General features: G+C 45.7%; 1 protein-coding gene across 36 annotated transcripts in view; it reads left to right on the top strand.

Annotated features, from left to right (window-relative positions):
• Nucleotides 1-25154, top strand: part of KALRN (kalirin RhoGEF kinase) — a 637850-nt gene that overhangs the window by 256118 nt on the left and 356578 nt on the right. For all 36 annotated transcript variants that reach the window (XR_011503193.1, XM_014866840.3, XM_044771457.2 and 33 more), the window contains exons 7-9: nucleotides 9525-9716; nucleotides 13351-13482; nucleotides 16666-16896. Coding sequence is in view for 35 of the 36 variants with exons in the window: in XM_014866840.3 (XP_014722326.1) it covers nucleotides 9525-9716; nucleotides 13351-13482; nucleotides 16666-16896 (555 nt within the window). In the remaining variant the exon portion in view is untranslated. The remainder of the gene's footprint in view (nucleotides 1-9524; nucleotides 9717-13350; nucleotides 13483-16665; nucleotides 16897-25154) is intronic.

Raw genomic sequence — 25154 nt, forward strand, 5'->3', positions numbered from 1 at the left:
GCTGTAATCGTGTGTCACCCCTGACTTCTCCATCTTAAGTAGTGCTTCCCAGCCCCATCATGCTCTATCCTTTTCCCAGCTGTATTTTATACAGTATTGAAATGAGAATTATATAGCAAATATTTATTAACTTATTGTCTGACTCTTCTACTAAAATGTGAGCTCCGTGAGCATAGGAATTGTCTGTCTTGTTCCCTGCTTGCACAGTGCCTTGCATTGTTGAGTGAATGGTTGAATAAACAAATAGGATAGCAGATTTAAGACTCTAGCAATAGGGCAGGATATCAATTAAAGGGACAGAGTTGCCTTAATCTTGAGCTTTCCTGTGGTTCTGTGGATACAGGGACCTATTCCTTGGGGTAACTGGCTTTGGGTTTATAGGTGGAGATTATTGCTCCAAGGAGGGAGAGGGCAAGAGAAGTCCACCCGCCAGCCTCCTGCTCATTCTGGAGCTGGGCTATTCTTGGAATTCTAAGGGCAAGACAGGGGGCCCAATGAGGAGGCTTCAGAGGTGTAGAAATTTGTATTGAATTCTCTCTCCAGGGGTCCAGTTTCTCTGGGATATAAGTCTTTGAATCTTTGGGAGAAATTTCTCTTCATCATCTCCTCTCTCCCTTGAGGGACAGCCTTGGCCAGCCCAAGTGCTTTCACATTTATGGCAAAGTAAGACAGCATGGTGGGAAGGAGCATGGGCACCAGGTGCTGACCGTGGCTCTGTGGTTCTTTCCTACTTGTGCGATCACAGGCAAGTTATTTCAGTTTCTCAGAGCCTCACTGCCCTGTCCATAAATGGAGAATAGTGAATGTGCCTTTGCCAGAGATGTTGTCAGGATGGGGTGTGATCATGCATTTCAGGCACAGCATTTGGCACAGTGTTATGCTTGGCAAATGTTCAGCTATTACTGTTGTCACGGTCAAGAAATAGTTCTTGTTCAGAGTTCCCATCTACAGAGCTTCTCAAACCTTAACATGCATATATATCACTTGGAACAATCTTGTTAAAATGCAGATTCTGATTTAGAAGGTTGGGAAAGGCCTGAGATTCTGCGTTTCCAACAGCTCTCAGGTTTGTGGTGATGCCACAACCAAGCTCTGATTAGCCAGGTCCTACAGGAGAAAAGGCTGGGGGGTAAGATACTGGGGAATGTATTTCCCTGAAATCATAGCCTCTGATTCCAACCTTAAAGGCAGCCTGAAATTACTGCATCCTGACCCAGAAGAGCTGCCTTGTTCCCAACCCCTTTCCCCACTGGTGTCTCTGAATCTGATCCCAGCTGTACCCACCCGCACCTACCATTTCAGTTCTGCAACAATGCCTCATACAAAGATGCTCACCCCTGCCAAGGAAGTTTCACTCAGAGCTGAGAAAGGAGAGAAAGAGGGGCTTCTCTTTAATTTAAATCTGCTCCTGGGTTTCCTTGGCCCTTGGACATATGGCCAGGCACTTGTTTCCATGGATGCTTAATGGTTTGTAAAGCAATTGCTGGAGGAAACATTGCTACAGCAAGCCAGGGGAGAGGGACAGAGGGATTCCTGGGCCAATGTTATCTTTGCTGAGCATTGGGGCTGCTCCAGCTCCTTTCCTCTCTCCGCCCAACAATGACAGATGGCTTCCACATGGTTTGACCTACTGTTTGGCCAGACCTAACCAGATAGTCATCCATCAGCTGCCCTGTTTGGCCCCGTACAGGGCACCCTGTTGTTTGTGGGAGGCAGAAGTTGGAGGTTTCATTTAGAGCTCATCACATCTTACAGCTGTTGGAGGAGAGTTTCAAGCATGGACAGTTCTTATTCCAGATGTTACTATCCCAGTGTCCATATGTTTTGAGGTGGGATCAGCAGGTTTACATGGTAATGTTAAACTAATTAATCATAAACTGATGGTTTAACAGCTTCAGGACCCAAAGTGAGTTTGGTACTAGCAAAGATGTAAGCAGTACATATGGTATTATTAAGCTGGAAAAAGGAGGTGAGGTTCAGCTTTTTCCATTGCTTTGGCATGATTTCTTTATTTTCTTACTGATATTAAACGTTACTCATGAAGCCTCTGAAAGCTGTATGGGAAAATCTCCAAACACTTCTCATGGCTCTCTTTGAGTGTGACAAAACAAAAACTTAAATTAATATAAGCTGCAGGGCATGAGAAAAAGGTAGCTATAAACAGAAGGATCATGCACACTAGGAATCAGGAGGCCTGGGTCTAGTCTCAATTTGCCCCTCTCTTTGTGACTTTGAACACACCACTTGATTGATTTAACAAATTTTTAAACACCTACTACATGGATTCAAGAAATGTCTGGGGTTTTTTTGGTTTGTTTGTTTGTTTGCTGAGGAAGGTTGGCCCTGAAGTAACATCTGTTGCCAATCTTCCTCTTTTTACTTGAGGGAGATTGTCCCTGAGCTAACAACTGTGCCAGTCTTCCTCTATTTTATATGTGGAACGCTGCCACAGCATGGCTTGATGAGCAGTGTGTAGGTCCGTGCCTGGGATCCAAACCTGCAAACTCCAGGCTGCTGAAGCAGAGTGTGCAGACCTAACCACTATGCAACCAGTCTGGCCCATGGGGTTTTTTTTTAACTGTAAAATGAGATTATTACATGAACTTGGCTCCTTAAAACCCTTAAATAAAGTATATTTATATCTGTTTCCTTATTAAAGCAGTATTTGCTCATTAAAACTTGCCTATTTCACTGTTAGTAAATTGTGCCTTACTTAAAAAAAAAATTTACTAAGGTAAAAAGAGGTAGAGAAATTTGAGTAATTAAAGCTTTCATGGAATGCAACCTAACCAAATCCATTAAAATTAAAAATACATTAAAATAATTTTAAAAACTAAAAAATATTTATAATATCAAATCTATTAAAATTAAAAATACTCCACAACCTGTAGCATTAACTGTAGAGGAAAAAAAAATAAGAAAAAACAAAAACTAGAAATGACTTTTGTGTCTCAATAAAAAAGAATAAGTTTGATAAAAGTAGAAGATAGAACATAAATTTTCCCTTAGCTCCATCACCTGCAGACGTCTGATGTTTTGATGTATTGACATCAATGGCAAGAGAAAGGGCTAGGGGATAAAATATGGTGTATTTCCTCAGTATAGTTTTAAGAACATTTTTATTAATTAAAATTATTAAAAATATATATGTCAAAATTATTTTTTAAAGCGTCTCTATGCACAGGAGAATTGAGATGAGAAAGAGACCTTGAAGGAAAGCTCCCACCACCACGCATAGCTGGTACAAAATAAGCGTTCAATAGCTGATGACATCTGGGTGTGCGTCCCCGGTACGCGTGGTGTTTTTCTCAGCTGAGGTTGTACTGCTTAGACTGCTTTGGTATTTTGCATTTTGATTTAACATCCGGTTTTCATTTGACCTGAAAGGTTTCGCTGAGTACCTTAGCCCTTGGCCGGTTGTTTCCCCGGCTTTCCTTTCTTGACTTTTGGATTTGGAGAGTCAAGGTCTCCAGGGCTTGTCTGAGGACTGAGCCCGTTTCAGGAGAGGCCCCTACGTGGTGGTCGTGCCTCATTTCTTGCGGTGATCTGACAGATCACAGCTTCCGTTTTCATCATCATAATTTAAAAGCTGCAGCCCCATTAACTGGAAGGGAACTGAGAACCCCATGTTTAGGAGTCATTCTTCACAGAGATGAGACAGCTCTTCAGTGACTCCCCTCTGCTCTCTGGAGGTGAAGATGAGAAATGTCGCCCCTGAACAACAAAGTGGGGGGTCCTCCCACCGGGCCTGGGAGGAGGCTTCTGCTACATCTCCAAGATGGTCAGTGATAAGGAGAAGGATCTGTTCCATTGTATGAGGACAAGACAGTCCCACTTCTGGGTGCTCTGGGTGTGGCTAACACATGCCAAGGTAGTGGAGATGCCTTAAGAAGGTGATCCCAAAGACAGAGACCTCAGTTGTTCCAACTTAAGGTATGGCAGGACACAGTGTTGAAAGAGCATGGCTGGCAGAGTGAGTCACTGTCTGATTCTGAATTCCCTGATCTCTTTGGGTCAATGAAAGACCTGTGGACAATTGGGGCCCCGGGCCTTTGAATCCTAGGGCAAGGGCGTCTGCCAGCCGAGCTGGTGTGGTGTGCAGGGCAGTGGCCTGACAAGCAGCTGCAGCTGCTGCAGGGCTGGGCACATGTGACAGGCTCTTGTGGAAAGGGACCCTTCCCCAGGAATAGTAGTGAACATTGTGGCAAGGTCTTTGTGAAATACAATGGGACTTTGGACTCTTGTTGGAATATTTGCCTCGTGTTGAAGTAGTTGATAGATTTTTCTTTGCGTTGTGCTTTTTACTAATACTTTGATTTGGTCTGCACTTCGTTTGGAGAGTTAACATGGTCTGCTGGAACCGGATGAGGGAAAAGATAGGACGTTCATGGAGTTATCAGTTACGTGCCAGGCAATGGACTGGATGCTTTCTGTTATCTCACATAACCACAGGGGAGAGTTTCTGATTCAGGGTGGGGACCCATGACCACAAGAGTGTAAGATTCACCCCTGCTTTTAGGAGCAAAGTGAATGGGATTCAGATAACACACACACAGCAATCATCTGCTCTTACAATCAGCCCTGGACACAGAGCTTAAGTTTCCAAAATGATAGCTTCCATCAAATGATTATTTCTGGAAGAGCCAGTATCCCTTTCTAAGTGTACCACATCAGAAACCTCATAAAGGAGAAAATTCAGCTGGGTTTTTAAATGGAAAGTTGTCATTATCTTGCAAGCAACTTTGCATGTTTTTGTAGTCAGTCTGGGCAGCCAGGAACTAGGGTCGAGTGAGAACCTTCAGCAGAGCTGAAAACTCTCATCAAGATTCTGCCGTAGTTCTTTCAGGAGATTGACTCTGCTCCGTTGATTTCAGTTAATCACAGCTGGAGACAAGGCCTTGGGAGAAGGGGCCATCCATTCTGTGATCTCCAATTAATGAATGAAATGAGAAAACAGAGAATTTTGTAGGCAACAAAAGTGAGGGCAGGGTATAAATTTAGAGGGGTTTGAGTTAGTGAGATTTTGCTGGAATTTAGTTATTTTTTCCATCTGTAACCAAAATGATGGGAGGAGAGCCTTTGGGAGCAGGTAGGATGGGGTGGATGATGCAAACCATTCTGCAAGCACCTTGCGTTCTGTAAGGTAGATTGTGTTTGCATCTTGGACTGTGTCATTCTTTGGATAATGATGATAATAATAGTAGCACATATGTGGGAAATTTAAATTAATAAAACAGCTTTGAGGTAAGGGTTTAAGAAGACACTCATTGTTAGTCATGCTCTTCACTTCCAACCAGGGAAGCTGGTTAGTCTAGGCAGCTCCTCTCAGGCGAAGGGGCTGAACAGGAAGGCAGAAGGGAGCAGCTGGCCCTTGGTCACCCAGCTCCAGCTGTGGCCCTCACCTGACAGGGCAGAGGGCAGAGCCAGGATGAGACTGAGGCATATGGAAAACCGAGGCTGGGCTATGTGTACCTCTGGGATAGGCAGCACTCCTCTCTCTGGCCTCACTCTATGCACACTTCCCCTCACCAACCCTTTAGCACATAGAGCAGTCTTTTAAAAGCATAAGTCAGATCCTTTCACTCTTTTGTTTAAAACTTTCCCATTGCGCATGGACACTTGAAAGCTTTGCATTACCCTTGTTTCTTCAGTTTATGCCCCACCTCCTCCATAGAAGGGGGTCTGGAGAGGGGAATATAGTCAGTATTCCCCCAGGCTCTGAAAATAAGACAAAAGAGACCTGTGACCTCCTGACTTTTCTATATCCCATCTTGGTGCCCTCCGTAAACAGAGAATGCACCTAGAGGTCTGGGTTATATGGAACTGACACTGCTTCCTTGAAAATGGAATGTCTTAGGTCATTTAGTTCAACTCTTCCATTTTACAGATGAGGAAACTGAGACACAGAGGAGTGAAGTGACATCTTAAGTGAGTATCAGAGCTGGACCAGAACTCATGTTTCCTGACTCCTGGCCCAGTGACTTTGATGCCCTTGAATGATGGACAGCTTGTCAGATGGAAGGGCATTTAAGTCTGGTAGGGAAGAATGGCAGAGCCGGGCAAATGAGAGGGAGGTGAGGGAGCAGCTGGTAGGAAATGGAAAGGACATAATGAGTCAAAATATCCATTCCTGCTGATCATGTCCCCAGGACAAACATGACTCCAAAATGGTCTTTGACAGAGTCATAAACAGTAACACAGAAGAACCACATGGGTGGATTGACCCAACACCATGACATGTCATTGTGCCAATGGCTAAGCACCCCTATTTATTCAGACACTTAATCCAGCTCTTCAACCTTGCTCTTTCCTTCTAAGTCATTTGAGACCTGCTCTGCCTTTCCTCTCTTGTCATTTTGTTTGTGGCTACAGTTTAGAATCTATCTGCTCATTGGTCTCAGATTTTTGGCTGAAGGAAAATGAAGATGATGATGATGATGAACTGGAGCAATGTGACTTGCCTGCAGTGCTTTGCTATTCCAACAAGGGGCTGTAGAGAAGAAGAGTGAGCAACTTCATGAGTCAACATTATATTTATCCCTCTATTGTGAGGAATACTGCCTCTGCTTCTTTTGTGAAGCATAATCATTTGTTAGTTTTAGTGAGACATTTCTCTGCCCACTGAAAAGGAAACAAAAAGGCGTTTACTGTGGTAGTCTCTAGCATGTGAAATGTAAGCCATGGTCTTTTTTTGTTTGTATTGTTTTTAGCTTTCATTTATGATCATAGGATTAAGGGTGGAAGGAGACCTTGGAGGACCGCCAGCCTCACCACCCCCTTCTGTGTAGGAAGCCTCTTCCCCACATCCCTGCCGGTGGTTCAGATCCCTTCCCTCTGCATCCCGACAGCGAGTTGCCTCCAACTCTGTCAAAACACTGACTTCATTTTGCTTTAAATTACAGTTATTTTGAGGACTTTTCTTAAGTCTCAGCTGTGAGACCCTGAGGGCAGGAATTCTGTCTCATTCTTCTTTGATCTCCCACAGCCCCCAACACAGAGCCTGGCCCACTCTCCGTAAATATTTGAATGAGTGACAAGGTGTTAACAGCCTCCAGAGGCAGTTAGACATCTCTAATAGCTAGAGAGTTCTTCCTAAAAGTGAGCAGAAATACGCCTCCCTGTGTTTCCTGTGGGGAGAGAATGTAAACAGGTGGTGATGACAGAGGGCTGGGCATCCATAAGATGTCCATGAGGGACAGGCTAGTGCCCTGCTTTTCTTGCTTCCCATCTGGCCAAAGCACACAAGGGCTTTCACAGGACTGGAAAACCCAACGACCCTATATAGATCTGGATAAATGTGGGGGGGGAGGGGGGGTTTCCAGGATTTGAATCCAGTTTGGAAGAACAGCTATATCAGACGCTGTCAACGTCCCACCCGAATCCCCTCAGCCCACCCTGAAGATCATCTGCAGATGGTTCCCATGTACAGTGACAGCTTCCTGGGTTTCTCTGCCCATGGTCACTCTCTGACCTGGGGAGTGTGTGCTTGACCTGTGTGTCGGTCGGGCTAGAGATGCCAGGGAGTTACTCCAAGAGGGACCTTCAACCATGAGCCATGAGACTTGGTGCATAAATACCCTAGATTCCTCACCTCCCAGAGGACAGCTCAGTGGTGTTTTCTACACAGTCTCTCCAAAGGTCTCAGTAGGAATGACACCTGGTCGCTCATGCAGCACCCCATCAATGAACACATCCTGTATTCATTTTCCTCCCTTTCCTCTTTGACTTCCTCACTCCCTTCCTGGGATCACACCCAAATTGATGATTTGCCCCAAATCCTTGTCTCAGGGTCTCTTTTAGTGGGAACCCAAAATAAGACAATGGCACAAGCAGGAAATTTAGGGGAATTTCTAAATGTTATTCCCTTAGAAGACAGAACTATTGAAATCAGTACCTACCCTTTTCCTCCCTTTTCTTTCCCTTTATTTCTAAGCGCAGAGTTGGTTTTTCTATCCATTTTATAAATAGAGTTTAATTTTAAGTAGAATTTATGTCCTAACTCAGAAGGCAGGGCTGGTAATAATTCTTGAATCTTTGAAGGATAGTTGTTTCAAATAACAAGAGTCATAATGTTCTAGCTTTATTAAAGAAATGGACTGCGTCAGAAAGGTCTCAGGCCAGACTAAAGAAAGAGATTACACGTGGGGGTCATTAGACATCAGGATGGATTTGTGTTCAAGCACTTCACTTCACCTTTTAAACTTCCACAGAGACCTTTTAAGTGAAGAGAAACCTTATCAGCCTGGCTCAGGTTTGGGATGGAGTACTTGATGTCGGGAACAGCGAAGATGAATGGGGACCACGAGGGAAGAGGGAAAGAAAAATAAAGAACCTTCATTAAACTGATCCAATATTAATGAACTACTCCTGAGCTAATAGAAGCAAGAGAAAATGCTATAGCTGAAGAGTATTTATCATCATTTGAGGAGATTTGTAACAAAGAACGAAGGTGTGCAAGCCACCTGCCACCTAATCCTTCTTCGGGCAGACATTGTGTGGTTCAGAAAAGCTCCCCGTGGCTGCCACAATATTACTTGATTGTTTTGACACCTCAGACAGTTACTTGGAGGTAGCAGCTAAAAATAACCATGCTCAGTACTGTCTTGTGTTTGTGAGGTTTTTCTTTTGTCTTGTTCCTTCCTGGAGAGTTTTCTGCTGGCCTAGTAGGAAACTACACACATGTCAGGAATTTTTAATTGGCAATCAAAGATGGAAATGAGTGTAAACAAAATAAAAGATAAAAGGAGTCAGCAGGGCCAGGAGAGCCCCACCGATGATGCTTTTTAGGGGTACCCACAGATACTTTTTTGGGGTCAGGTGCAGAAATTTTCCTAAGTCAAGCAAGGATGAGAAAGGGCTCCACAGGTCTTATTTTTAGCATGGGAAAATGTTGTGGCTTCAAATGTTCTCTTTATTTAAAGTGACTGATGGTCAGTGCCCCAGCTTTTTGCGGGGGATGGGGGGGAGGCGGGGATGGCAAAGTCTTCACTTGGTGATAGGAAGATGTGTAGTTATCCTGTGACATGTGCCCTTTGCCCTCTTTGATGAGTACCGCTGCCCTTTTGTAGGTAGCAGTGATGCCCTGGGTACAGCTCTGTCCTGAGCAAGAGAGGTGCCTTTGCCTCCTCCAGCTTTTGTCCTAGTCTGAGCCGTTGCTTCCAGAGAGTAATTTGAAGTACCATGCTGTCACCTTGGCATGAACTCATAACATGATTGTGAGGATTACTAAGGGATTCCATGTATAGTGACTGCATTCATGTGCGTTAATAGTTGGCACAAAGACTATGCTGGTCCCCAGAATGAAAGGTCTCAGTTACTGTACCAGCTATCTATTGAAATTTTATGTCAGAAACAAAGACTTCTGTTGGGCCAAAAATGGATGCACGAGTGTGGCCTATACCAGCATCTCTCATACTTTTTGTTTTGGGTAGCCTCCTTCCCCAAATACTCACCCACCGCAAAAGTACTCAATGGACGCCTCTTCAGCCTGCCCCACTAAGCACTCCCTCTCCTTTGCTTCCCAGAATGCCTATGTCAACATCAACCGCATCATGTCCGTGGCTTCCCGCCTCTCTGAGGCTGGTCATTATGCCTCACAGCAAATCAAGCAGATTTCCACGCAGCTGGACCAGGAGTGGAAGAGCTTTGCAGCTGCCCTGGACGAACGCAGCACCATCCTTGCCATGTCTGCGGTATTCCACCAGAAGGCTGAGCAGGTGAGGCCTAGGGAACTGCTGTGGCTGCTGTTGGTGGGAAGGGTGGATGGGCAGGGGAAGGGCAGGGTGGGTATGCATACGCATTCGGTAGAGAGCCCCTCCTCTCTTTTTGAAACACTGAAGACCCTCTGAGTAGTTGCAGCAATACCCCATGTTCCACCACTTTCCTGGCCCCTGTGTACACAAAGAAACATTGGTAAGTCATGGTGGTTTGTTTAACATCCAAACAAGGAGGAACCCAGAGCCTGTTTATATTCTGCTTGGCAGTTTAGTGTTGTGTGTGCATGTGTGTGTTGACTCTCTGCTTAGTTTGTATTCCCTGAGCATAGACCAAAGAGGGGAAACTAAATTGATCACTGAGTGCTGAGAGCAGGGGGAAGCTAATTTTACGTGAAGCATTTGCTATGGATAGTAATAATGTAATAATAATAAAATGGATGGAAATAATAATAATTTGTTGCCATTCTTTTACTGACATTGGCCAGTGACATTACTAACCCCTTTTACAGAGAGGAGCACTGAAGCTCGGAGAGATTCAGTGAGCTGCCTAAGATCCAGTGGTTGGAGCTGCTCCAACCAGCTCATGGAGAGCTAACTTAAATTTTCAGGCATTTTGTGAGTTAGTTGTCAAACATAGCCATTAATTAAAATTAAATTATATAAACTTACATTAACTATGTCATATTAAAAGCAAAGGTAATAAATATTCAAAACCCATCGCTCCCAATTATTTTACTACATTTTACTATTACCTATGTTCTTGAGGTTATTTATATCTATTTATCTCTATGGTGCAAATACTATACAGTGTGGGCTACTGATCATCTCTTCCCAACTCCATATTCTGTGATGTCACGTGGGTAGCTTGAAATAGACCAAGGTGGACATTTTACACCATGGAAGTCAGCAAATGCTACAAACCAGGGCTTGATTTATTATTTCATTGATTGTTATAAAGTCTTAAGGCAATGAAGGAGAAAATATTTAAAAATGCAGACTAAACTTAAAAATGTGTCCTCTCTGTAGCTGTTACATTGTGAATAGCACACAAAATTGAGGAAATATTCTTCTGATATTCAAACACTATTATTCCATTCAGCAAAGAAATCACTCACATCACTGATGAAGAAGTAACGTTCTGACATGGGTCTTCAGATATTTTTCACTTTTGTCTTACACCTTAACATAAGTGAAAATATAACCAGCTTTTGTGTTGGAACTATATAAATTTGTCGTTTGCAGACAAAAGCATCCTGTGAGAATCAACTGGCTAAATGGAATTTATTATAAGGAGCATTTTATCTGTTATTATTCTTTGTAAATTATGTGCTATCCATCCTTTATATCAGTAAAATTTTTAGTACACTGTATATATACTTTATGTGTACATACACACAAACATACATGCACATATATATGTATACATATATATGCTGGTTATTAAACATTTTCTAACACACAACTGTGAAAATCACACAATCTATGGGCAGCTAGGATTTCAACCTAGGTGTGTCTAACATTGAAGCCTGTGGTCTGAACCTTTAAATTTCTTTCTTTGTCTGACATTTGGGTAGCTCACAGATAACGGAGAGTCAGACACCAGATCATACCTTAAATCTCTCCCTCTGTTACCTCTCCCTCTGTTACATGGAAGGCACATGGGATAATTGAAAGAGTCTAGGCTTTGAGGCCAGACACATGTAAGTTCTAATCATTAACTCTTAGGCAAGTCACCTTACCATTCTGAGCTTGTTTCCTCATCAATGTGGGGACAGTCATAAAGCTCACAGTGCTATTGTAAGGATTAGAGATGGGGCACATAAGGTGCCTAGTGTGCTTTTTAAGGGGTAGACATTATTACTGTAGGTGTTTGTTCAACATGGTATCCTAGCATCTCTGTGTTTCCTCCACCTGTGTCTGTTTCCACCTGAGACCTTCCCAAAGAGTGAAATACCGTGTCATAAGTCAGGGGCAGCCCTACGTATTGAGAGGATTCTAGCCCCTTTTTTTTTTTTAAGGGTGATGGTGGTAGTGAGTGATAGTGACTGGTTCATTCTTAGGGCCATGAGAATATTCGTGTCTAATCTCTTGTTCTTTCTTCAACCCTATTGCTTACACCCTTTATTCAGGGTTCATCAAGATTGTCAAGGGAGACTCAATGCTTCCCTCTCTGTCTCTTTGTCTCTCTCTCCTTGAGCTGACCATTTTGTGGGATCTGCTGTAGGACTCCTGTTAGAGTATTACAGAGAAGTCCCAAGGGCCTTGTAGAGGCGGTCCCCCTACGAATGTCAAGTTGCTTTCAGGTTCCTCTGTAAAATGGTTATTGGCAGAGCAAAGAATCTTCTGAGATGTGAGCAAGTACATGCAATCTGATACTGGATGACACCCAGCATTCTTCCAGAATTGTTAAGAGATGGCCTAATGTGATAAAGACATACAGAATGAAAAATCAGCCACAACAGCCAGCAGACTAGAACTCAAGCAGTTGCAGCAACTGGAGGAGTCAACTTTTATTGATGTTTCCTGACTTGGATTAGTTTGGATGAGAAGCAATTTTATTTGTATCTATTTTTTAATACAATTTCCTCAGGTATTACCAGTCCTTCAGGGAAACTCATAAACTATGCTTCTTTATAGCTGGGGGAAAAGAAACATGCCAAACAATGGATTTAAGGCAATTTTTTCAATGTACTTATCTAGGCAGCTCTTTATCGTCCTCATATGGGCTGTTCTAGGCAATGAGATAAAAAGGTATTTAGGCAATTAATTTAAATGGAGCTGTGCACCCAGGCGAGAGGAATCACAGACAGAACCACTCCAGACTTTTGGGTGAAGAATTATTTGCATTTTAGAGGTGTATTTTTCCACTCAATAAATCCGAGTGATTTCAGTTAGCTCACCCTTTGAGCGTGGAGACCCATAGTCTTCCACAGTTGTTAATTTTAATTTTTAAATAATTTAATGTCTGTCAAGATCCATATCTGTGTATCACATCCCAGGAGCCACTGCCACTGTTGGCACAGTATAGCCTCTCCCCCTAAGCTGCCCCTCCCCTCACCCACGCCTAAGGCTACTGACCCAGCAGCGGGGTTCTTCTTGAGTGTTAATCCCCATCCCCTGTGGGAATGATCTCTGCAAGTTCCCTGGGGTGTCTGAGGGTCATGTATGAGGTGTTCTTTGCTTCTCTTCACAACTCAGTGTACACACTAGAAAGGATGTGTGTGCAAACATCCCGTTATATGACACGCAGCCCCTCACATGTGCCCATGAGTGTGCACGGGACAAGAAACTCTGACATATACACGTAATGTAGTGAGCTGTTTCCACACCTGTATTTTATAGTCAATGTGTGGATATAGCCTGTTGAACACACAGATGGCTCCCACCCCCAGCAGTTTCATAATAGCCATCTTTGTTTGTGGAAGCCACACTTCCTAAACAGGTACTGGGTCGGACTTCTTACATGGAGTTAGTATTTGTAGAATTAAAGTAAAAACTCCACTCTCTGCAGTGATCTCTGAAGGCCTCCAGAGGTCCTGATGCTTCTTCCCAAGGTGTCTGACCATCTCTACACCATCTGCCCATTGCCCACCCCCAGTGCTCCCACACTGACCCAGCTGGTATCTCCTTCCAGTTCCTGTCGGGAGTGGATGCCTGGTGCAAGATGTGCAGTGAAGGTGGCCTGCCGTCCGAGATGCAGGACCTGGAGCTGGCAATCCATCACCACCAGTCCTTGTATGAGCAGGTGACCCAGGCCTACACGGAGGTGAGAAATGAATAGGACACCCATGGGTCCTGGGCATATGGATGGGTGGCAAGAGTACTGGCCTGATGCTGTGAAATATCCTTGGTGGAACTGAAAAGAAAAGAGGCCATTTTTCTCTCTTTGGAGACATCTTTAAGGTCCTTGATCTGTGAATGACAGCCAGGAAGCAGAAAAGATGCGGTCATCAGCAGGCACTACCTTGGTGTGCATGCACACAGACACACGCCCCCCTACACCTGTCTCATCCTATGGTGAAGATCGGACTGTCTCCTCTGAGGGAGGAATATAAGAAAGCAGCCCTGTGCTCCTCTGCAGTTTGCTGTTTGGCTGGCGTGTTCACACTAGCCCTACTACCCCTTTTATGAAGCAGCTCATCAAAAATTACTAATTTTCTCACTAGAAGGTCCAGAGGAAAATACACCACCGGGTAGAGACGGTGTTTGCAGGAGCGAGAGGCTGCCATGGAAATGCAGACATTCTAAAAGACCCTTCCACTGAAAAAAATCAAAGGCTGGGAGCATGGTACAAAGTTGAGAACAGGAAAAATTGTCTTGACGTTCCTTTCAAGGTGAAAGGAGAGGGGCACATAGGTGTATCGGTGTGAACATAACGCGAGCAAGTGGTTCACTAACCACTTACTTAAGTGGCAAGAATTCTGAGGGAGAGATGTGAGGGATGTAAAGAGATGGGCTGGGGAAGGAAGCTGGGCAAGGAGGGGAGAGTGCATTCACATCCAGCCCGTGGCTTTCCTCTGGGGCAAAGTCAGAGCAGTGTTTGTCAGAGTGGGTTCCTGGACCACCTGCCTCAGGTGGTCTTGTTAAAGGTGTGCTTGTTAGAGGCTCAGGTTCCTGGGTTCCATCTCAGACTGGTAATCAGAGTGTTAAGTAGGACCTGGAAACTACATTTTAATTAATATCACCCCAGGTGAATTTGGTGCATGTTGAAGTCAAAGAACCAAGGGTGAGAGTGAGGGTTTTTGCCACAGTCAAACTGAGTTTGAATCCTGGCTCTCCTTACCAGCTGTGTGACCTCAGGCAAGGTACTTACCCACTCTAAGCCTCAGTTTTTTCTTCTGTGAAATGAAGGTGATAACACCTGCTTGTAGTTTGAAGGGTTATAAAGATAATGCCTGTAATGCACTTGGCCCAGTGCCTGACAGTAATAATTGCTAAAAAATCGTAACAGCTTTGTCATTATAGGAGGCAGAGAGGAGGGCTTGTGAGCCAAATATGATCTCATCAGCTCTGATCCGAGGCTTTCTCTTATACGAGAATTGTACCTCTGTCCCTAGGTCAAGAGTCTCTAAATTTATTCCTTGTAAAATACAAAAATAGAAAGTACAAATGAGATTAGTATTATAGTAACACACTTCACACTTGAGGGTGTGAGTGTTATTATATAGAAAGACAGTATTCTCCCAATTTGTTCTCAGGTCCGAGCATTGTGGGGTGTAGACGTTCGCTCCAAGCCCACTTCAGAGGTCAGTGGGCTGCCCCTGCCTCCTACAGATGTGGACTGAGGCACAGGACTGGAACCCATGTTCCCATGGATTTCAGGACTTGGCCCTCCATCTCTAATCACCCTGCTCTGGACAAAAGACAGCATTTACTCAGAATTCCCTGAAGAGAGCTCTCCTGGGTTTGACCGTAGGATATTTGTCTTATTCACGTCTCTGGAGGGCGTTTCCTCTGTATTATTTATAAGGTTCTTCATTGCCCCCTACCCTGGCAATACATCATGGAGGCAGACATGGTGGGATGGGGTAGATAGTGGTGGTCACCTGAATTGGCCATATTCCTCCAGCCAGGTTTCCTCTCCTGTGTCAGCTGCACTCTCTATCGGCACTCTTCTTAATAATGCCCCAGCCCCACATGCGTTTCTGTTGCCCCATGAGGAGAGGGAGTGACAGTCACCTCTGTGTTCCAGAACCCCCAGACAAGCTATTATCAGGACGTGAAGGTGGGGTGAGGGGAGGCTGTGAGCTCAGCAAACAACTCCCCATTCATCATCATAAGGCTGGAGGTGGGAGCACACCTCCTTCGCCATCTTGCTGGAAGGAAAAGACCATTTCAACTCCAAACCAACTTTGATTTCATTGTTGACCAAATAATTTGAGGTCTTAAAATTCCTATCAATTCCCTAGTCACCACTGTTTTAAATTGGAAAGATGCATGTTCTACTGGGTACTCTGCCAAGCACTGGAGGGCCACAGATGTTGATAAGATGATGCCACTTTCCAGAAATACTGGTGCCTGTAATTGCACCAGGATTCCAATGAGGAAGGACAGAGAATGTCCCCCTACTGTCAGCACTGAGGGTGAGTGTTGGGGAACCCAGGATCATGGTTGTTGTGTCCACAATCTAAGGGTCCCTCCCTTACTCTGCACGTTCTGGAAAGATGGGGATGTTACCACTTTCAGGAGAAAAAAAGAGGTTGTATAGAAGGAGAGCAAAAGAAGGATAAATATGAAAGAAAGGAAATAAGACAGGAGAGAGTGAGGATGATGATAACGCAGATAGAATTGGTAGCCAAAACTACATGTCAGGCCCTATTCTAAGGGGTCTATGTGTGTTAACTCATTTAATCATCACCACAACTCTAGGAGGTATAAACCATTACTATTCCTATTTTACGGACAAGGAAACTGAGGCCCAGAGAGGTTGAGTAACTTGCCTCTGGTCGCCCATCTAGAAGTTTAGAGCAGGTCGAGGAAGGTGAAGAAGAAAGAGGGAGAGAGGTTTATGGTTCCGACACATGTTCAGCTTCATTTCTGAACAGAAGTTCTGCTGCCTGACCTGGTTAGTGAGTCAGTCAAAATGTTTATCACGTACCATATGCCAGGCACTGTTCTAGACATGGGGAAAGATGAACAGGGCAGAGTTCCTGCCCTTGTGAGGCTAAAATTCACAGGAGAAAGAGACTTTGATTCAGGAGTCTCACAGACAACTGGCTGCTGACCTGGCAGCTCCTCTCCCCCAGGATTCCGGGATGCCCTGCCCTCCCCTGGGCTGCGAGCTGGGCACCAGGGCAGCTCTGGATGGCACATCTTTGGTTGTCATGGGTCTGGGTAGGATTGAGATTCTCAGCCTCAAATCAGGGGACCCCTGGACAGTCTCTCCTTGCCTTTCTGTGCCCTGCGTGCATCTCTACTCCCTTGACTGGACCTTCTTTCCTTCTTGCAGGTCAGCCAGGATGGCAAAGCACTGCTGGATGTGCTGCAGCGTCCCCTGAGTCCTGGGAATTCTGAGTCCCTCACAGCCACAGCCAACTACTCCAAGGCAGTGCACCAGGTGCTGGATGTGGTGCACGAGGTGCTGCACCACCAGCGGCGGCTCGAGAGCATCTGGCAGCACCGCAAGGTGCGGCTCCACCAGCGGCTGCAGCTCTGTGTCTTCCAGCAGGACGTCCAGCAGGTAACAAGCTGCTTCCCCGCGTCTGGCATCCATCCCAGGGAGGCAGTCCCGACCTAGGTGATCAGGCCTGGGGACACCTGATTTATGGAAGGAAGAGGCAGTTCAGCCCCAGCTGCACCCTCCCCAATACCATCTCGACTTGTTAACTGCAGTCATGTGACATAGCTTTCATGAGGGGAGAGCTTGACCCTCACTGAGGCATGAGCTTTCTGGACAACTTCAGGGTCTGGGGGATTATCTGAGCTCTGTCAGGGTTGGCCCTCACATAAAATGAGCTCACTTCTCTATCAGGGATGCAGGTGGCCTGCCAGAGTTGGCCTGTGGTGGCATATAGGGACCTTAAAGGATTCTTTGGCAGGATTGTACTTGGGAAACCAGATTTAAAACATGGGCTATTGATGACTGTATGTTCCGTGGTTAGAGGTTATTTCTGGCTTAATCTGTCTTTTTGCATTATACCAGTCATAGCGTTTTCCTTTACCGGAAATAATAAAGAAATGGTTATGTTACTGACTATAAAAGGACAGTCTTGCCACAAATGCCCTTTTTGGATGAAATAACCCATTATACTTTCTGTGTCTCTGAGTAGGCCCCTGGGATCTTTGCTCTGAGAACTGACACACTGGGGGAGGGGGTGCTAGTAGGGAGCTGGAGACTGAAGTTGAGGCTTAGCGTCATCTCCCTGGGGGTTCACCGTGAGAGGCTGGGATTGGGGCACTCGTCTTATCAGACTTTTCTGTGGCCACCGTGTAATTTCAAGATTATACGTATAAAAAGTGTTTCACTCTCCTTCCATACCTTCTGTGATTGACCAGGTGTAATCCAAAACTGTATGGAAATATACATGGAAAATTGAGAGCCCACTGGACATGTCCGCCGACTATTGGTTCCCTTCACAGCTGTTGTTGTGGGGCCCTGGTGCTGGGTGTCCTGAGACAGAGGCAGGATGGAGGGATAGCGGGGCATCCTGTGACTGGCTGTGACACCCTCTGGGTGCAGGGTCGCTGTGCAGTCAGTCCCAGGACTAGGTAGGCCTTCACAGTGTCCTCCCTTCTTGGGCTGCCCTAACTCCCTTGCAGAGTCCCCCCACCCCTCACCCCCAGCTGGGGTAGTGATTGAGTCATCAGAGGCGACACCTCCGCCTCAGGAGAGACCGGCACTGCTTGTGTGCTGGCCCCAGCTCTGAAACCCTTGTGGGGCCTGCTGGGAATGGAGAAGCAAATGAATCAATTGCCTACTCCTGCCATCTGGAACTGTCCAGATAAATATATCATCCCTGAGCACAGGAGAGCACGGAGTCCGTCCGTGATTGAGACAAAGTGAGGTGCCAGCCTCCGGAGGCACACAGAGGGGGCGTTACTGTATCACTGAACTCTGAGTGACTCACAGAGATTATCTGGCTACAGATCGTGCAGCTTCCTTCTCTTTTCGTGGCTGTTCTACTAGGATGGGCCCTGGAGAGGGGCAGCGGGGCTGTGAGGAGGGTGGGTGAAAGACCTCCCTAGCAGGAGCGCGACATCCACACTTGGACTATCTGGGCACTGCAGTTACAGACTTTTCTGTGGCCACCATGACATCTACACTAAAGCTAGGAAAAAGTGTAGTAAAACTACACCGGTGGCTATTCTACGTCATGCTCTTAAAAATAAGAGCATTTCTAGAATTCAGACCCTATCAATTCATCTCTACTGTAGAAATCACATTGTTGGCACTGAAGAAAAACAAGCAGATTATGAAGTGGATGTGATGAGGTTTGAAATTTTCAAACTGAATTCCCCAGAATGGTTAATTTCCTTGTACTTTTCAGAATGTATGAATATGACTTCTGAAACACGACTTCCTTCACCCAGTGTCCCACTTGCTCGCTCTCTCTCTCACCATGTATTTGACACTGGGACAGATGCTCAAAGAAAAATGTGAAAAACAAGAGCTACCAAACCTGGTGATGGGTCTCAAATGCTTCCCTGACACCCAAACCACCATTAGTGCCCGACAGGTGTCTGAGCTTCAGAAGGCTGCTGGATGTAATCCACTCAAGGGTCAGAGGGAAAGACTTGGACTTTGGTCTTCTGACTCCAAGAAACGTTATACGTTTATTGTTTTTGATTTTGCATGTTTCATCTCTTCTATTCCGGTATCTCCTTGAGAGTAGAAACCATGGCTTCTTCCTCCCTCTGCACCTTACGGCTCTTAGCTGTGTCTGGTATGAAGCTGGGGTTCTCTTTGTATTTGCTGGCTTGAGCTGAAGTTATCATTGGAGGACCCCCAATTTCTGCTTCTGTTAAGGGAACGCCATTTATCCCTCCATCCCAATCCATCCAGTAGTTGCCAGTGAGTAGCTGGAGCCTGCGTACAGGAATTATGATATGAAAGTCTTGAGGGTCCCAGATATTTACAACCCAGGCAGAGGACTCAGGGACATACCCTCAGTGCTCACCGAGTATCCCAGTGCTCATTAGTTAGTCAGCAAGCGTGGGCCTCTGCAGTGGGCCCAGCACTGTGAAGGTTCTGGTGAGATGCCTGGTTGATTAGAATGGCACAGACATACGCATTTGAAAATAGAGAGGGCAGGTCTACCACAGCATGCCAGTCAGCGTGCAGGGTAATAGAGTATTGATGGAGCAGTTATAGGCAGAAGCGTGAGAAGTCAGAGTTGGTGTCTTGAAGAGGAGAGAATTGATTGAACCCTGTAATCTGGATCTAAGACTCCTGAGTACATTTGGGATCCAGAAAGGTTTACTCAGCAGCCTCAGTGGGAAGCTTGTGAGCGAGCATCAGAGGCTGGGGCAACATAGAACTTAGATAAGAGCGTGGCTCTGGAGTCAGGTGGCCTGGGTTTCAGCCCCGCTCTGACAAGTCTTGGCTGTATGACCTTGGTCAAGTCATCCCACCTCTGGTGCCTCAGTTTCCTCACCTCTAAAATAGAAATGTCATAGTATCTACCTCATTGGACTGAATGAGATACAGGTACAGGGCTTAGCACCCTACCTGCCTAGCATGGAGCGCATCCTCCATCAGTGTTGTCTGGGTTGGGTCACATCATCTTTTTTTTTTTTAAAGATTTTATTTTTTCCTTTTTCTCCCCAAAGCCCCCGGGACATAGTTGTATATTCTTCGTTGTGGGTTCTTCTAGTTGTGGTCTGTGGGACGCTGCCTCAGCGTGGTTTGATGAGCAGTGCCATGTCCGCGCCCAGGATTCGAACCAACGAAACACTGGGCCGCCTGCAGCGGAGCGCGCGAACTTAACCACTCGGCCATGGGGCCAACCCCTGGGTCACATCATCTTTGAGTGGTACTCAGGTGCCCCCTGGTGCTTGTGCTGTTGGGCACCCCAGCATGATTCTCCTGTTTTACAGTAGCAACTGCTTCGTGGGTCTTGGGTCGGCTGAGTTCCATTTCATTCAGTGATAAAATCTCAGAGCTGTCAAGGACCTGGAAGAGCATCCAGTCTGACTGACTATATAGTCTAGAAAATTGAGGCCCAGAGATGTAAAGTAATTTGGCCATAACCACTGGCCATAACCAAGCAGCTAGTTAATGGTAGTACCAGGACCAGAAGCTAAGTCTTCTGGCGCCCAGTCCAGGTCTCCTACAGAAAAGCCACACAAGAGAGGAGGCAGGGAGACAGAGAAAGACAGGAAGAGAGACGGGGAGCACACATGCATGTTACCTAGAGGGGGGAAAGACAGACAGACACATACACATACCCCGAAACAGGGAAAGACAGACAGACAATGGGGGAAGAAGAGAAAGGAAGAGAGATTTAGAGACAGAGAGAGGAGAATCAGATGTACATGAGATGGGAGGAGAAAGAGAAGGAGGAAGGTGGGGGGAGGTGCAGAAGAGAAAGAAACAGGGACTCCTGCTAGTGGAGGGAGGGAGAGCGAGCCAGCCTCTGCCTGCCTGACTCCTTGCCCCGTTGCCATTTCTGGGGGTGGTCTTTGCCCAAGTAGGAATACTTTGCCCTTTAAGGGCCCAAAGCAGAGTAAAGCAGAGACATGAAAGCCAAAGATGGACTCCAGTGGAAAAGAGATTCCATTTAAATATCTGCAGCCAGAACTGCCCTGACAAAGCCATCCCTGTCGTAGCCCTCCCTTGGGTCTCAACGGCTTTCTCTTCCCTGCTGGGCTTGGAAGCAATGGAAATAAGTCTCTAAGGATCAAACTGGAACTTGGGTTCATTAAGCTGCAGAAAGGTGTGGGTAGGGCACACTGCCATAGTATTGCTACTGGAATAATTTTCAGTACTATTGTTTTTCCAGTTTAGAGTGGGACAGTACTGAGCAACAGCCAAGAAGGGCGCTCCGTGACGGCATCAGCCGATCTTCACCTTCTGTCTGTTATTCTCCTCTAACTCTTATGGCTTCCCCTGGATGTAAAGGACTACTTCCAAGCCCAGATAGACCTGACTTTGTGGTGAGAAGAACAAGAGAAGCTAGGTTCTTGATCTTGCTGGAAGACGCAAATTCCATTCCATTTTCTCATAGCCAGAGCAACTGTTTTGAGCACTCTCTGCGGGCCATCTTGTTCTGCCTCTCCTTCTTCTTCTCCCTCTATTTTTGGCAAGAATAAATTGATGAAGTGTTTTGGAACACCTACTATGTACAAGGCCCTGGGCTAGGAGTAGAGGTCTCTGACCTGAGAGAAGACAAATACACCTAAGGATATATGAATGGCACAAGTCTGTGTTGGTGGAGTCAGAACAGGAAAGGTTCCCTGTGATTGGGGTGGGATTTGCACTGGCCCTTGGAGCTCAGGCAGAGGAGAGGAGGATGATGTTCCTGGGGAAGTCCAGGAAGCAGAGAGCTAAGGTACAGCCAGGGGACAGGGAAGAGGAAGTCTACCTGGGTGCTGCTCCTGGCAGCAAAAGTAGGAAGTAAGGCTGGAAGGCGTAGGGGTGGTCTCGGTGTGGGTGGGACAGTGACACATTTGAGGATACCTTGCTCTCCGTTAAAAACAATGTCTCTGTTTTTCAGCAGTCCAGTCAGGTGAGCTAGTGAGAGGCAGTGATGGCAGGATTTATCTGGCTCAGTGACTTTCCATTCTGAATGAATGTATTAATATTAAAGTCCATAGTTCTTGTACTACAAATGAATCTCACCTGTTTCTATCGGTTTTTCTGGAGCCTCACATGGAAAATTATAGCTCTTACTCTGTCAGCTCTTGCCTGCCAAAGAATGTGTAAAAAAGGATTTGAGAGTAATTTTTTTTCAACTCCAGATATTCAATCTTTCACTAGCTCTAGTGACTATAGCCCCTTAATCATACTAAACCAGTTTGGGCATTATATAATCCACTTGACAGCTTTGCATGATAAAAAATGAGCACTTTGGGTTGCGCATAGAATGATTAGTTAGAAAAAAGTGACCAGAATGATGATGGGTCCAGTAATGAACTCTTCCTATACGAAGGAAGGGTTAAAGCATCCAAGATGGAAAATGCTCAGGCACAGTCCCAGACAGATCAGGGAACATATACAAGGGAGAGCCAGCTTCAACCGACTGGCTACTTGGTGGGTACTTTGAGGAGGAGATTGAAACATCAGAGAGATGGTTGGATTCCAGCCCTGAGATTTTGTTACCGGGATTAAATGTGTGTATAAAACTTTTATTGATCAAAGCTCAGGATTCATCATCTTTATGAGGAAATATGATTGATCATCTAATCCCTTCACTTGCCTTTTCCTATTTAATCTTCCAACACTTTGAGGCAGGGTAGGTGTTAGTTTGGTCCCCATCTTACTGATGAGGAAATTGAGGCTTGGAAAGGTGGAGTGAACTTGCCCATGTTCACACAGCTAGTGGCAGAGCGAGGATTCAACCCAAGTCCATGTACCCTCTGGGTCCGCACTCTTAACCTCTCTGCTCTGCCCTGGGCGCTATGCTAAATAACAGGAATGCAGAGAGATACAACCCCTGCCCTTGAGGGCTTTACGATTTAGTGCTGGAATGCCATTGCTCAAAAGGCCCTGATAGATTACTTGGTCCTAAAGGATGAGACTTGCCCAAGGTCATATAACCTCTGACAGCTGAGATTCATCCTCAAACTGCCTGTCCAGTAAGACCCACATAGTCGTACTTACACCCAGACACTCTTTTCCATCTGTTCCATCGTTGTAAAATTGCCCTCTACAGTTAACACAAATTTCCCTAAAACAGACGCTACCCATTCTCATTTGTTCTTTACAATCCTAATTATGTTAACTCAGCATTTCCGATGCTTTCCTTTGTAGCATATATCTTGAATGCTGTCCGTTTGTCCCTGGTAGTATTTAGCAGTGTTAAAGATCTCAGTTAAGTTTTTTGATGGTGATAATCCAATCATCTAACTACATTCAAGGAGATAATAGATGATTCTTTGGGCAGGGTGAATGCCCAGAAAGAGCAGGATTGAGGCTCAGCTGGGAGTTAGGACAGGGAGAGAGGGAGGGCTCTGCTTCTCAGGGTGGCTTTCTGATTGGAGTGAAAATAGGGAAGCATGCCCATCCGCCTCTTTGGTGTCTCTGATCTTAGAAGGAGCCCACTATCCCTCTCCCCTTAGTAGAAGGCTGGTTCTGAAGGCTGTGTTCCAGTCCTCTCTGTGTATTCCCTAGCTAGAATTGGCAAGGTTGGGGAGTGAGCTTTATAGGCTTGCCTCTGACATGCTCAGACCCTCCTGCCTGGGAACTTCATGGACTCCTCCTCCCTTCTGCACTCTATTTCCCACCCCATTCCTGTCTGCCCTACTTTCCGTCTTCCTCTCTTCTCTTCCTCACCATGGCTTCTCTCCTGGTGCTTGCTTTGATTTTCTGAAGGCAAACTCTGTTTTGCCTGAAGAGTGGTCCTTTGTGTGGGGGGAGCACCTTCCTAGGAAGGACCTGGATTCCTCCATCTGACAGGGTTGGGAGGCTGGTGGGGCCTGGGAGGCAGTGAGAAGAAAAGGCCCCTTCTCAGGAGTTACTGAGCCTCAGGCCTTTCTTGATCTGGGTAATTTTAAACACCTTTAGTGTCCTCAATTCCTTTTTTATTATTATGTTAACAAGTAACAAGAAAGTCACCATCCAGGGTCACTTCTTTCCGATAACCCCTATGCGCAGCATATCTTTCACCTCAACATGCTATTTCTGGAGCCTTGAATACCAGGCTAAAGGATAAAAGACTCACACTTTATAACTAGTGGGAGCTATTGGAAGATTTTGAGCAGAGGAAACAGGTGACCAGAGTGAAGGTCTGAGATAATTTGGTGCCAGTAGAAGCCTGGGTTGGAGTGGAAAGATCCTGGGAGCCACAGTCATGCTGTGGCCATAGGACTTGAACTAGGGTGATGAGGCAAGTGTGGATTTGAGAGCATTTGTGAAAAAAGTCACTGGAAATTGCTATCCGTTTTGTTATGGACAACAAGGGATTTGTCAAGTGTGAATCTGGAACTGTATTTTTCAAAAGGTGGCCCTTTGACTCCTGGCATTAAAATCATCTGGCCAGAGTGGTGGACTTGTTAAAAATACAGTTATCTGGCCCTAATTCCACACTTTCTGATTCAGAATCTGTGGATGAGGTGGTGCCTATGTTTTGAAAAGAACCCTGGGTGATTCTTAAGCATTCTCAAGTTTGAGAACCTCTGACTTAAGTGATTCAAGCTTTAGTGATGAAAAGTATGGTGACACCATAAACAGACATTGAGGGACAAGAATGAAGAGATTCTCTCAGGGAGGTACCATAGGCAAAAGCAACTTCCAGTCACTCAGTCTTGGCTCTATTGGGAAGGGAGAGGCGTGGGCTGGCTGGGAGTGGAGGGGCCTGAGGGAACGAGGGAGGGGGCTGAAACTTTGGGTCCTCTGGTCTCTTAGCCAGCTTCCATTCAGCATCACGTCTGTCAGGAGAAAGGACCACAGTTCTCAGGGGAAGGAGAGACTATACACTGCTAATGAGTTTCAGCTGAGCCCTTTCAGAAAAATGATGGCTTCTCGCACCATAGCAAGACATTTATTTTGATCATACTTGTTCCAAAGAGGGGACAGGAAATAAATTGCTGGTAATTGGGCATTTCAAGTCGCAGCCCGATGGGAAGCTGGGTGGTACTGGCAGCGTATGAGCCGTTCTCCTTCAGAACTAACGTTTAGTATTCTGTGCAAGGAGACAGAAATAATGATTTGATGGACTGTCCTGGGTGCTCATTCACGTCGTGTGTACTTGAGCCTTGAACAGAACAAAATGTGTTGTGGACACCTGATGGCATGTAAACTCTCCTTCACTGACCTCAGAATGATGGCTTTCCAAAGAG

The sequence above is a fragment of the Equus asinus genome, chromosome 5 (assembly GCF_041296235.1).
Source record: "Equus asinus isolate D_3611 breed Donkey chromosome 5, EquAss-T2T_v2, whole genome shotgun sequence".
Taxonomy (NCBI): Eukaryota; Metazoa; Chordata; class Mammalia; order Perissodactyla; family Equidae; genus Equus; species Equus asinus.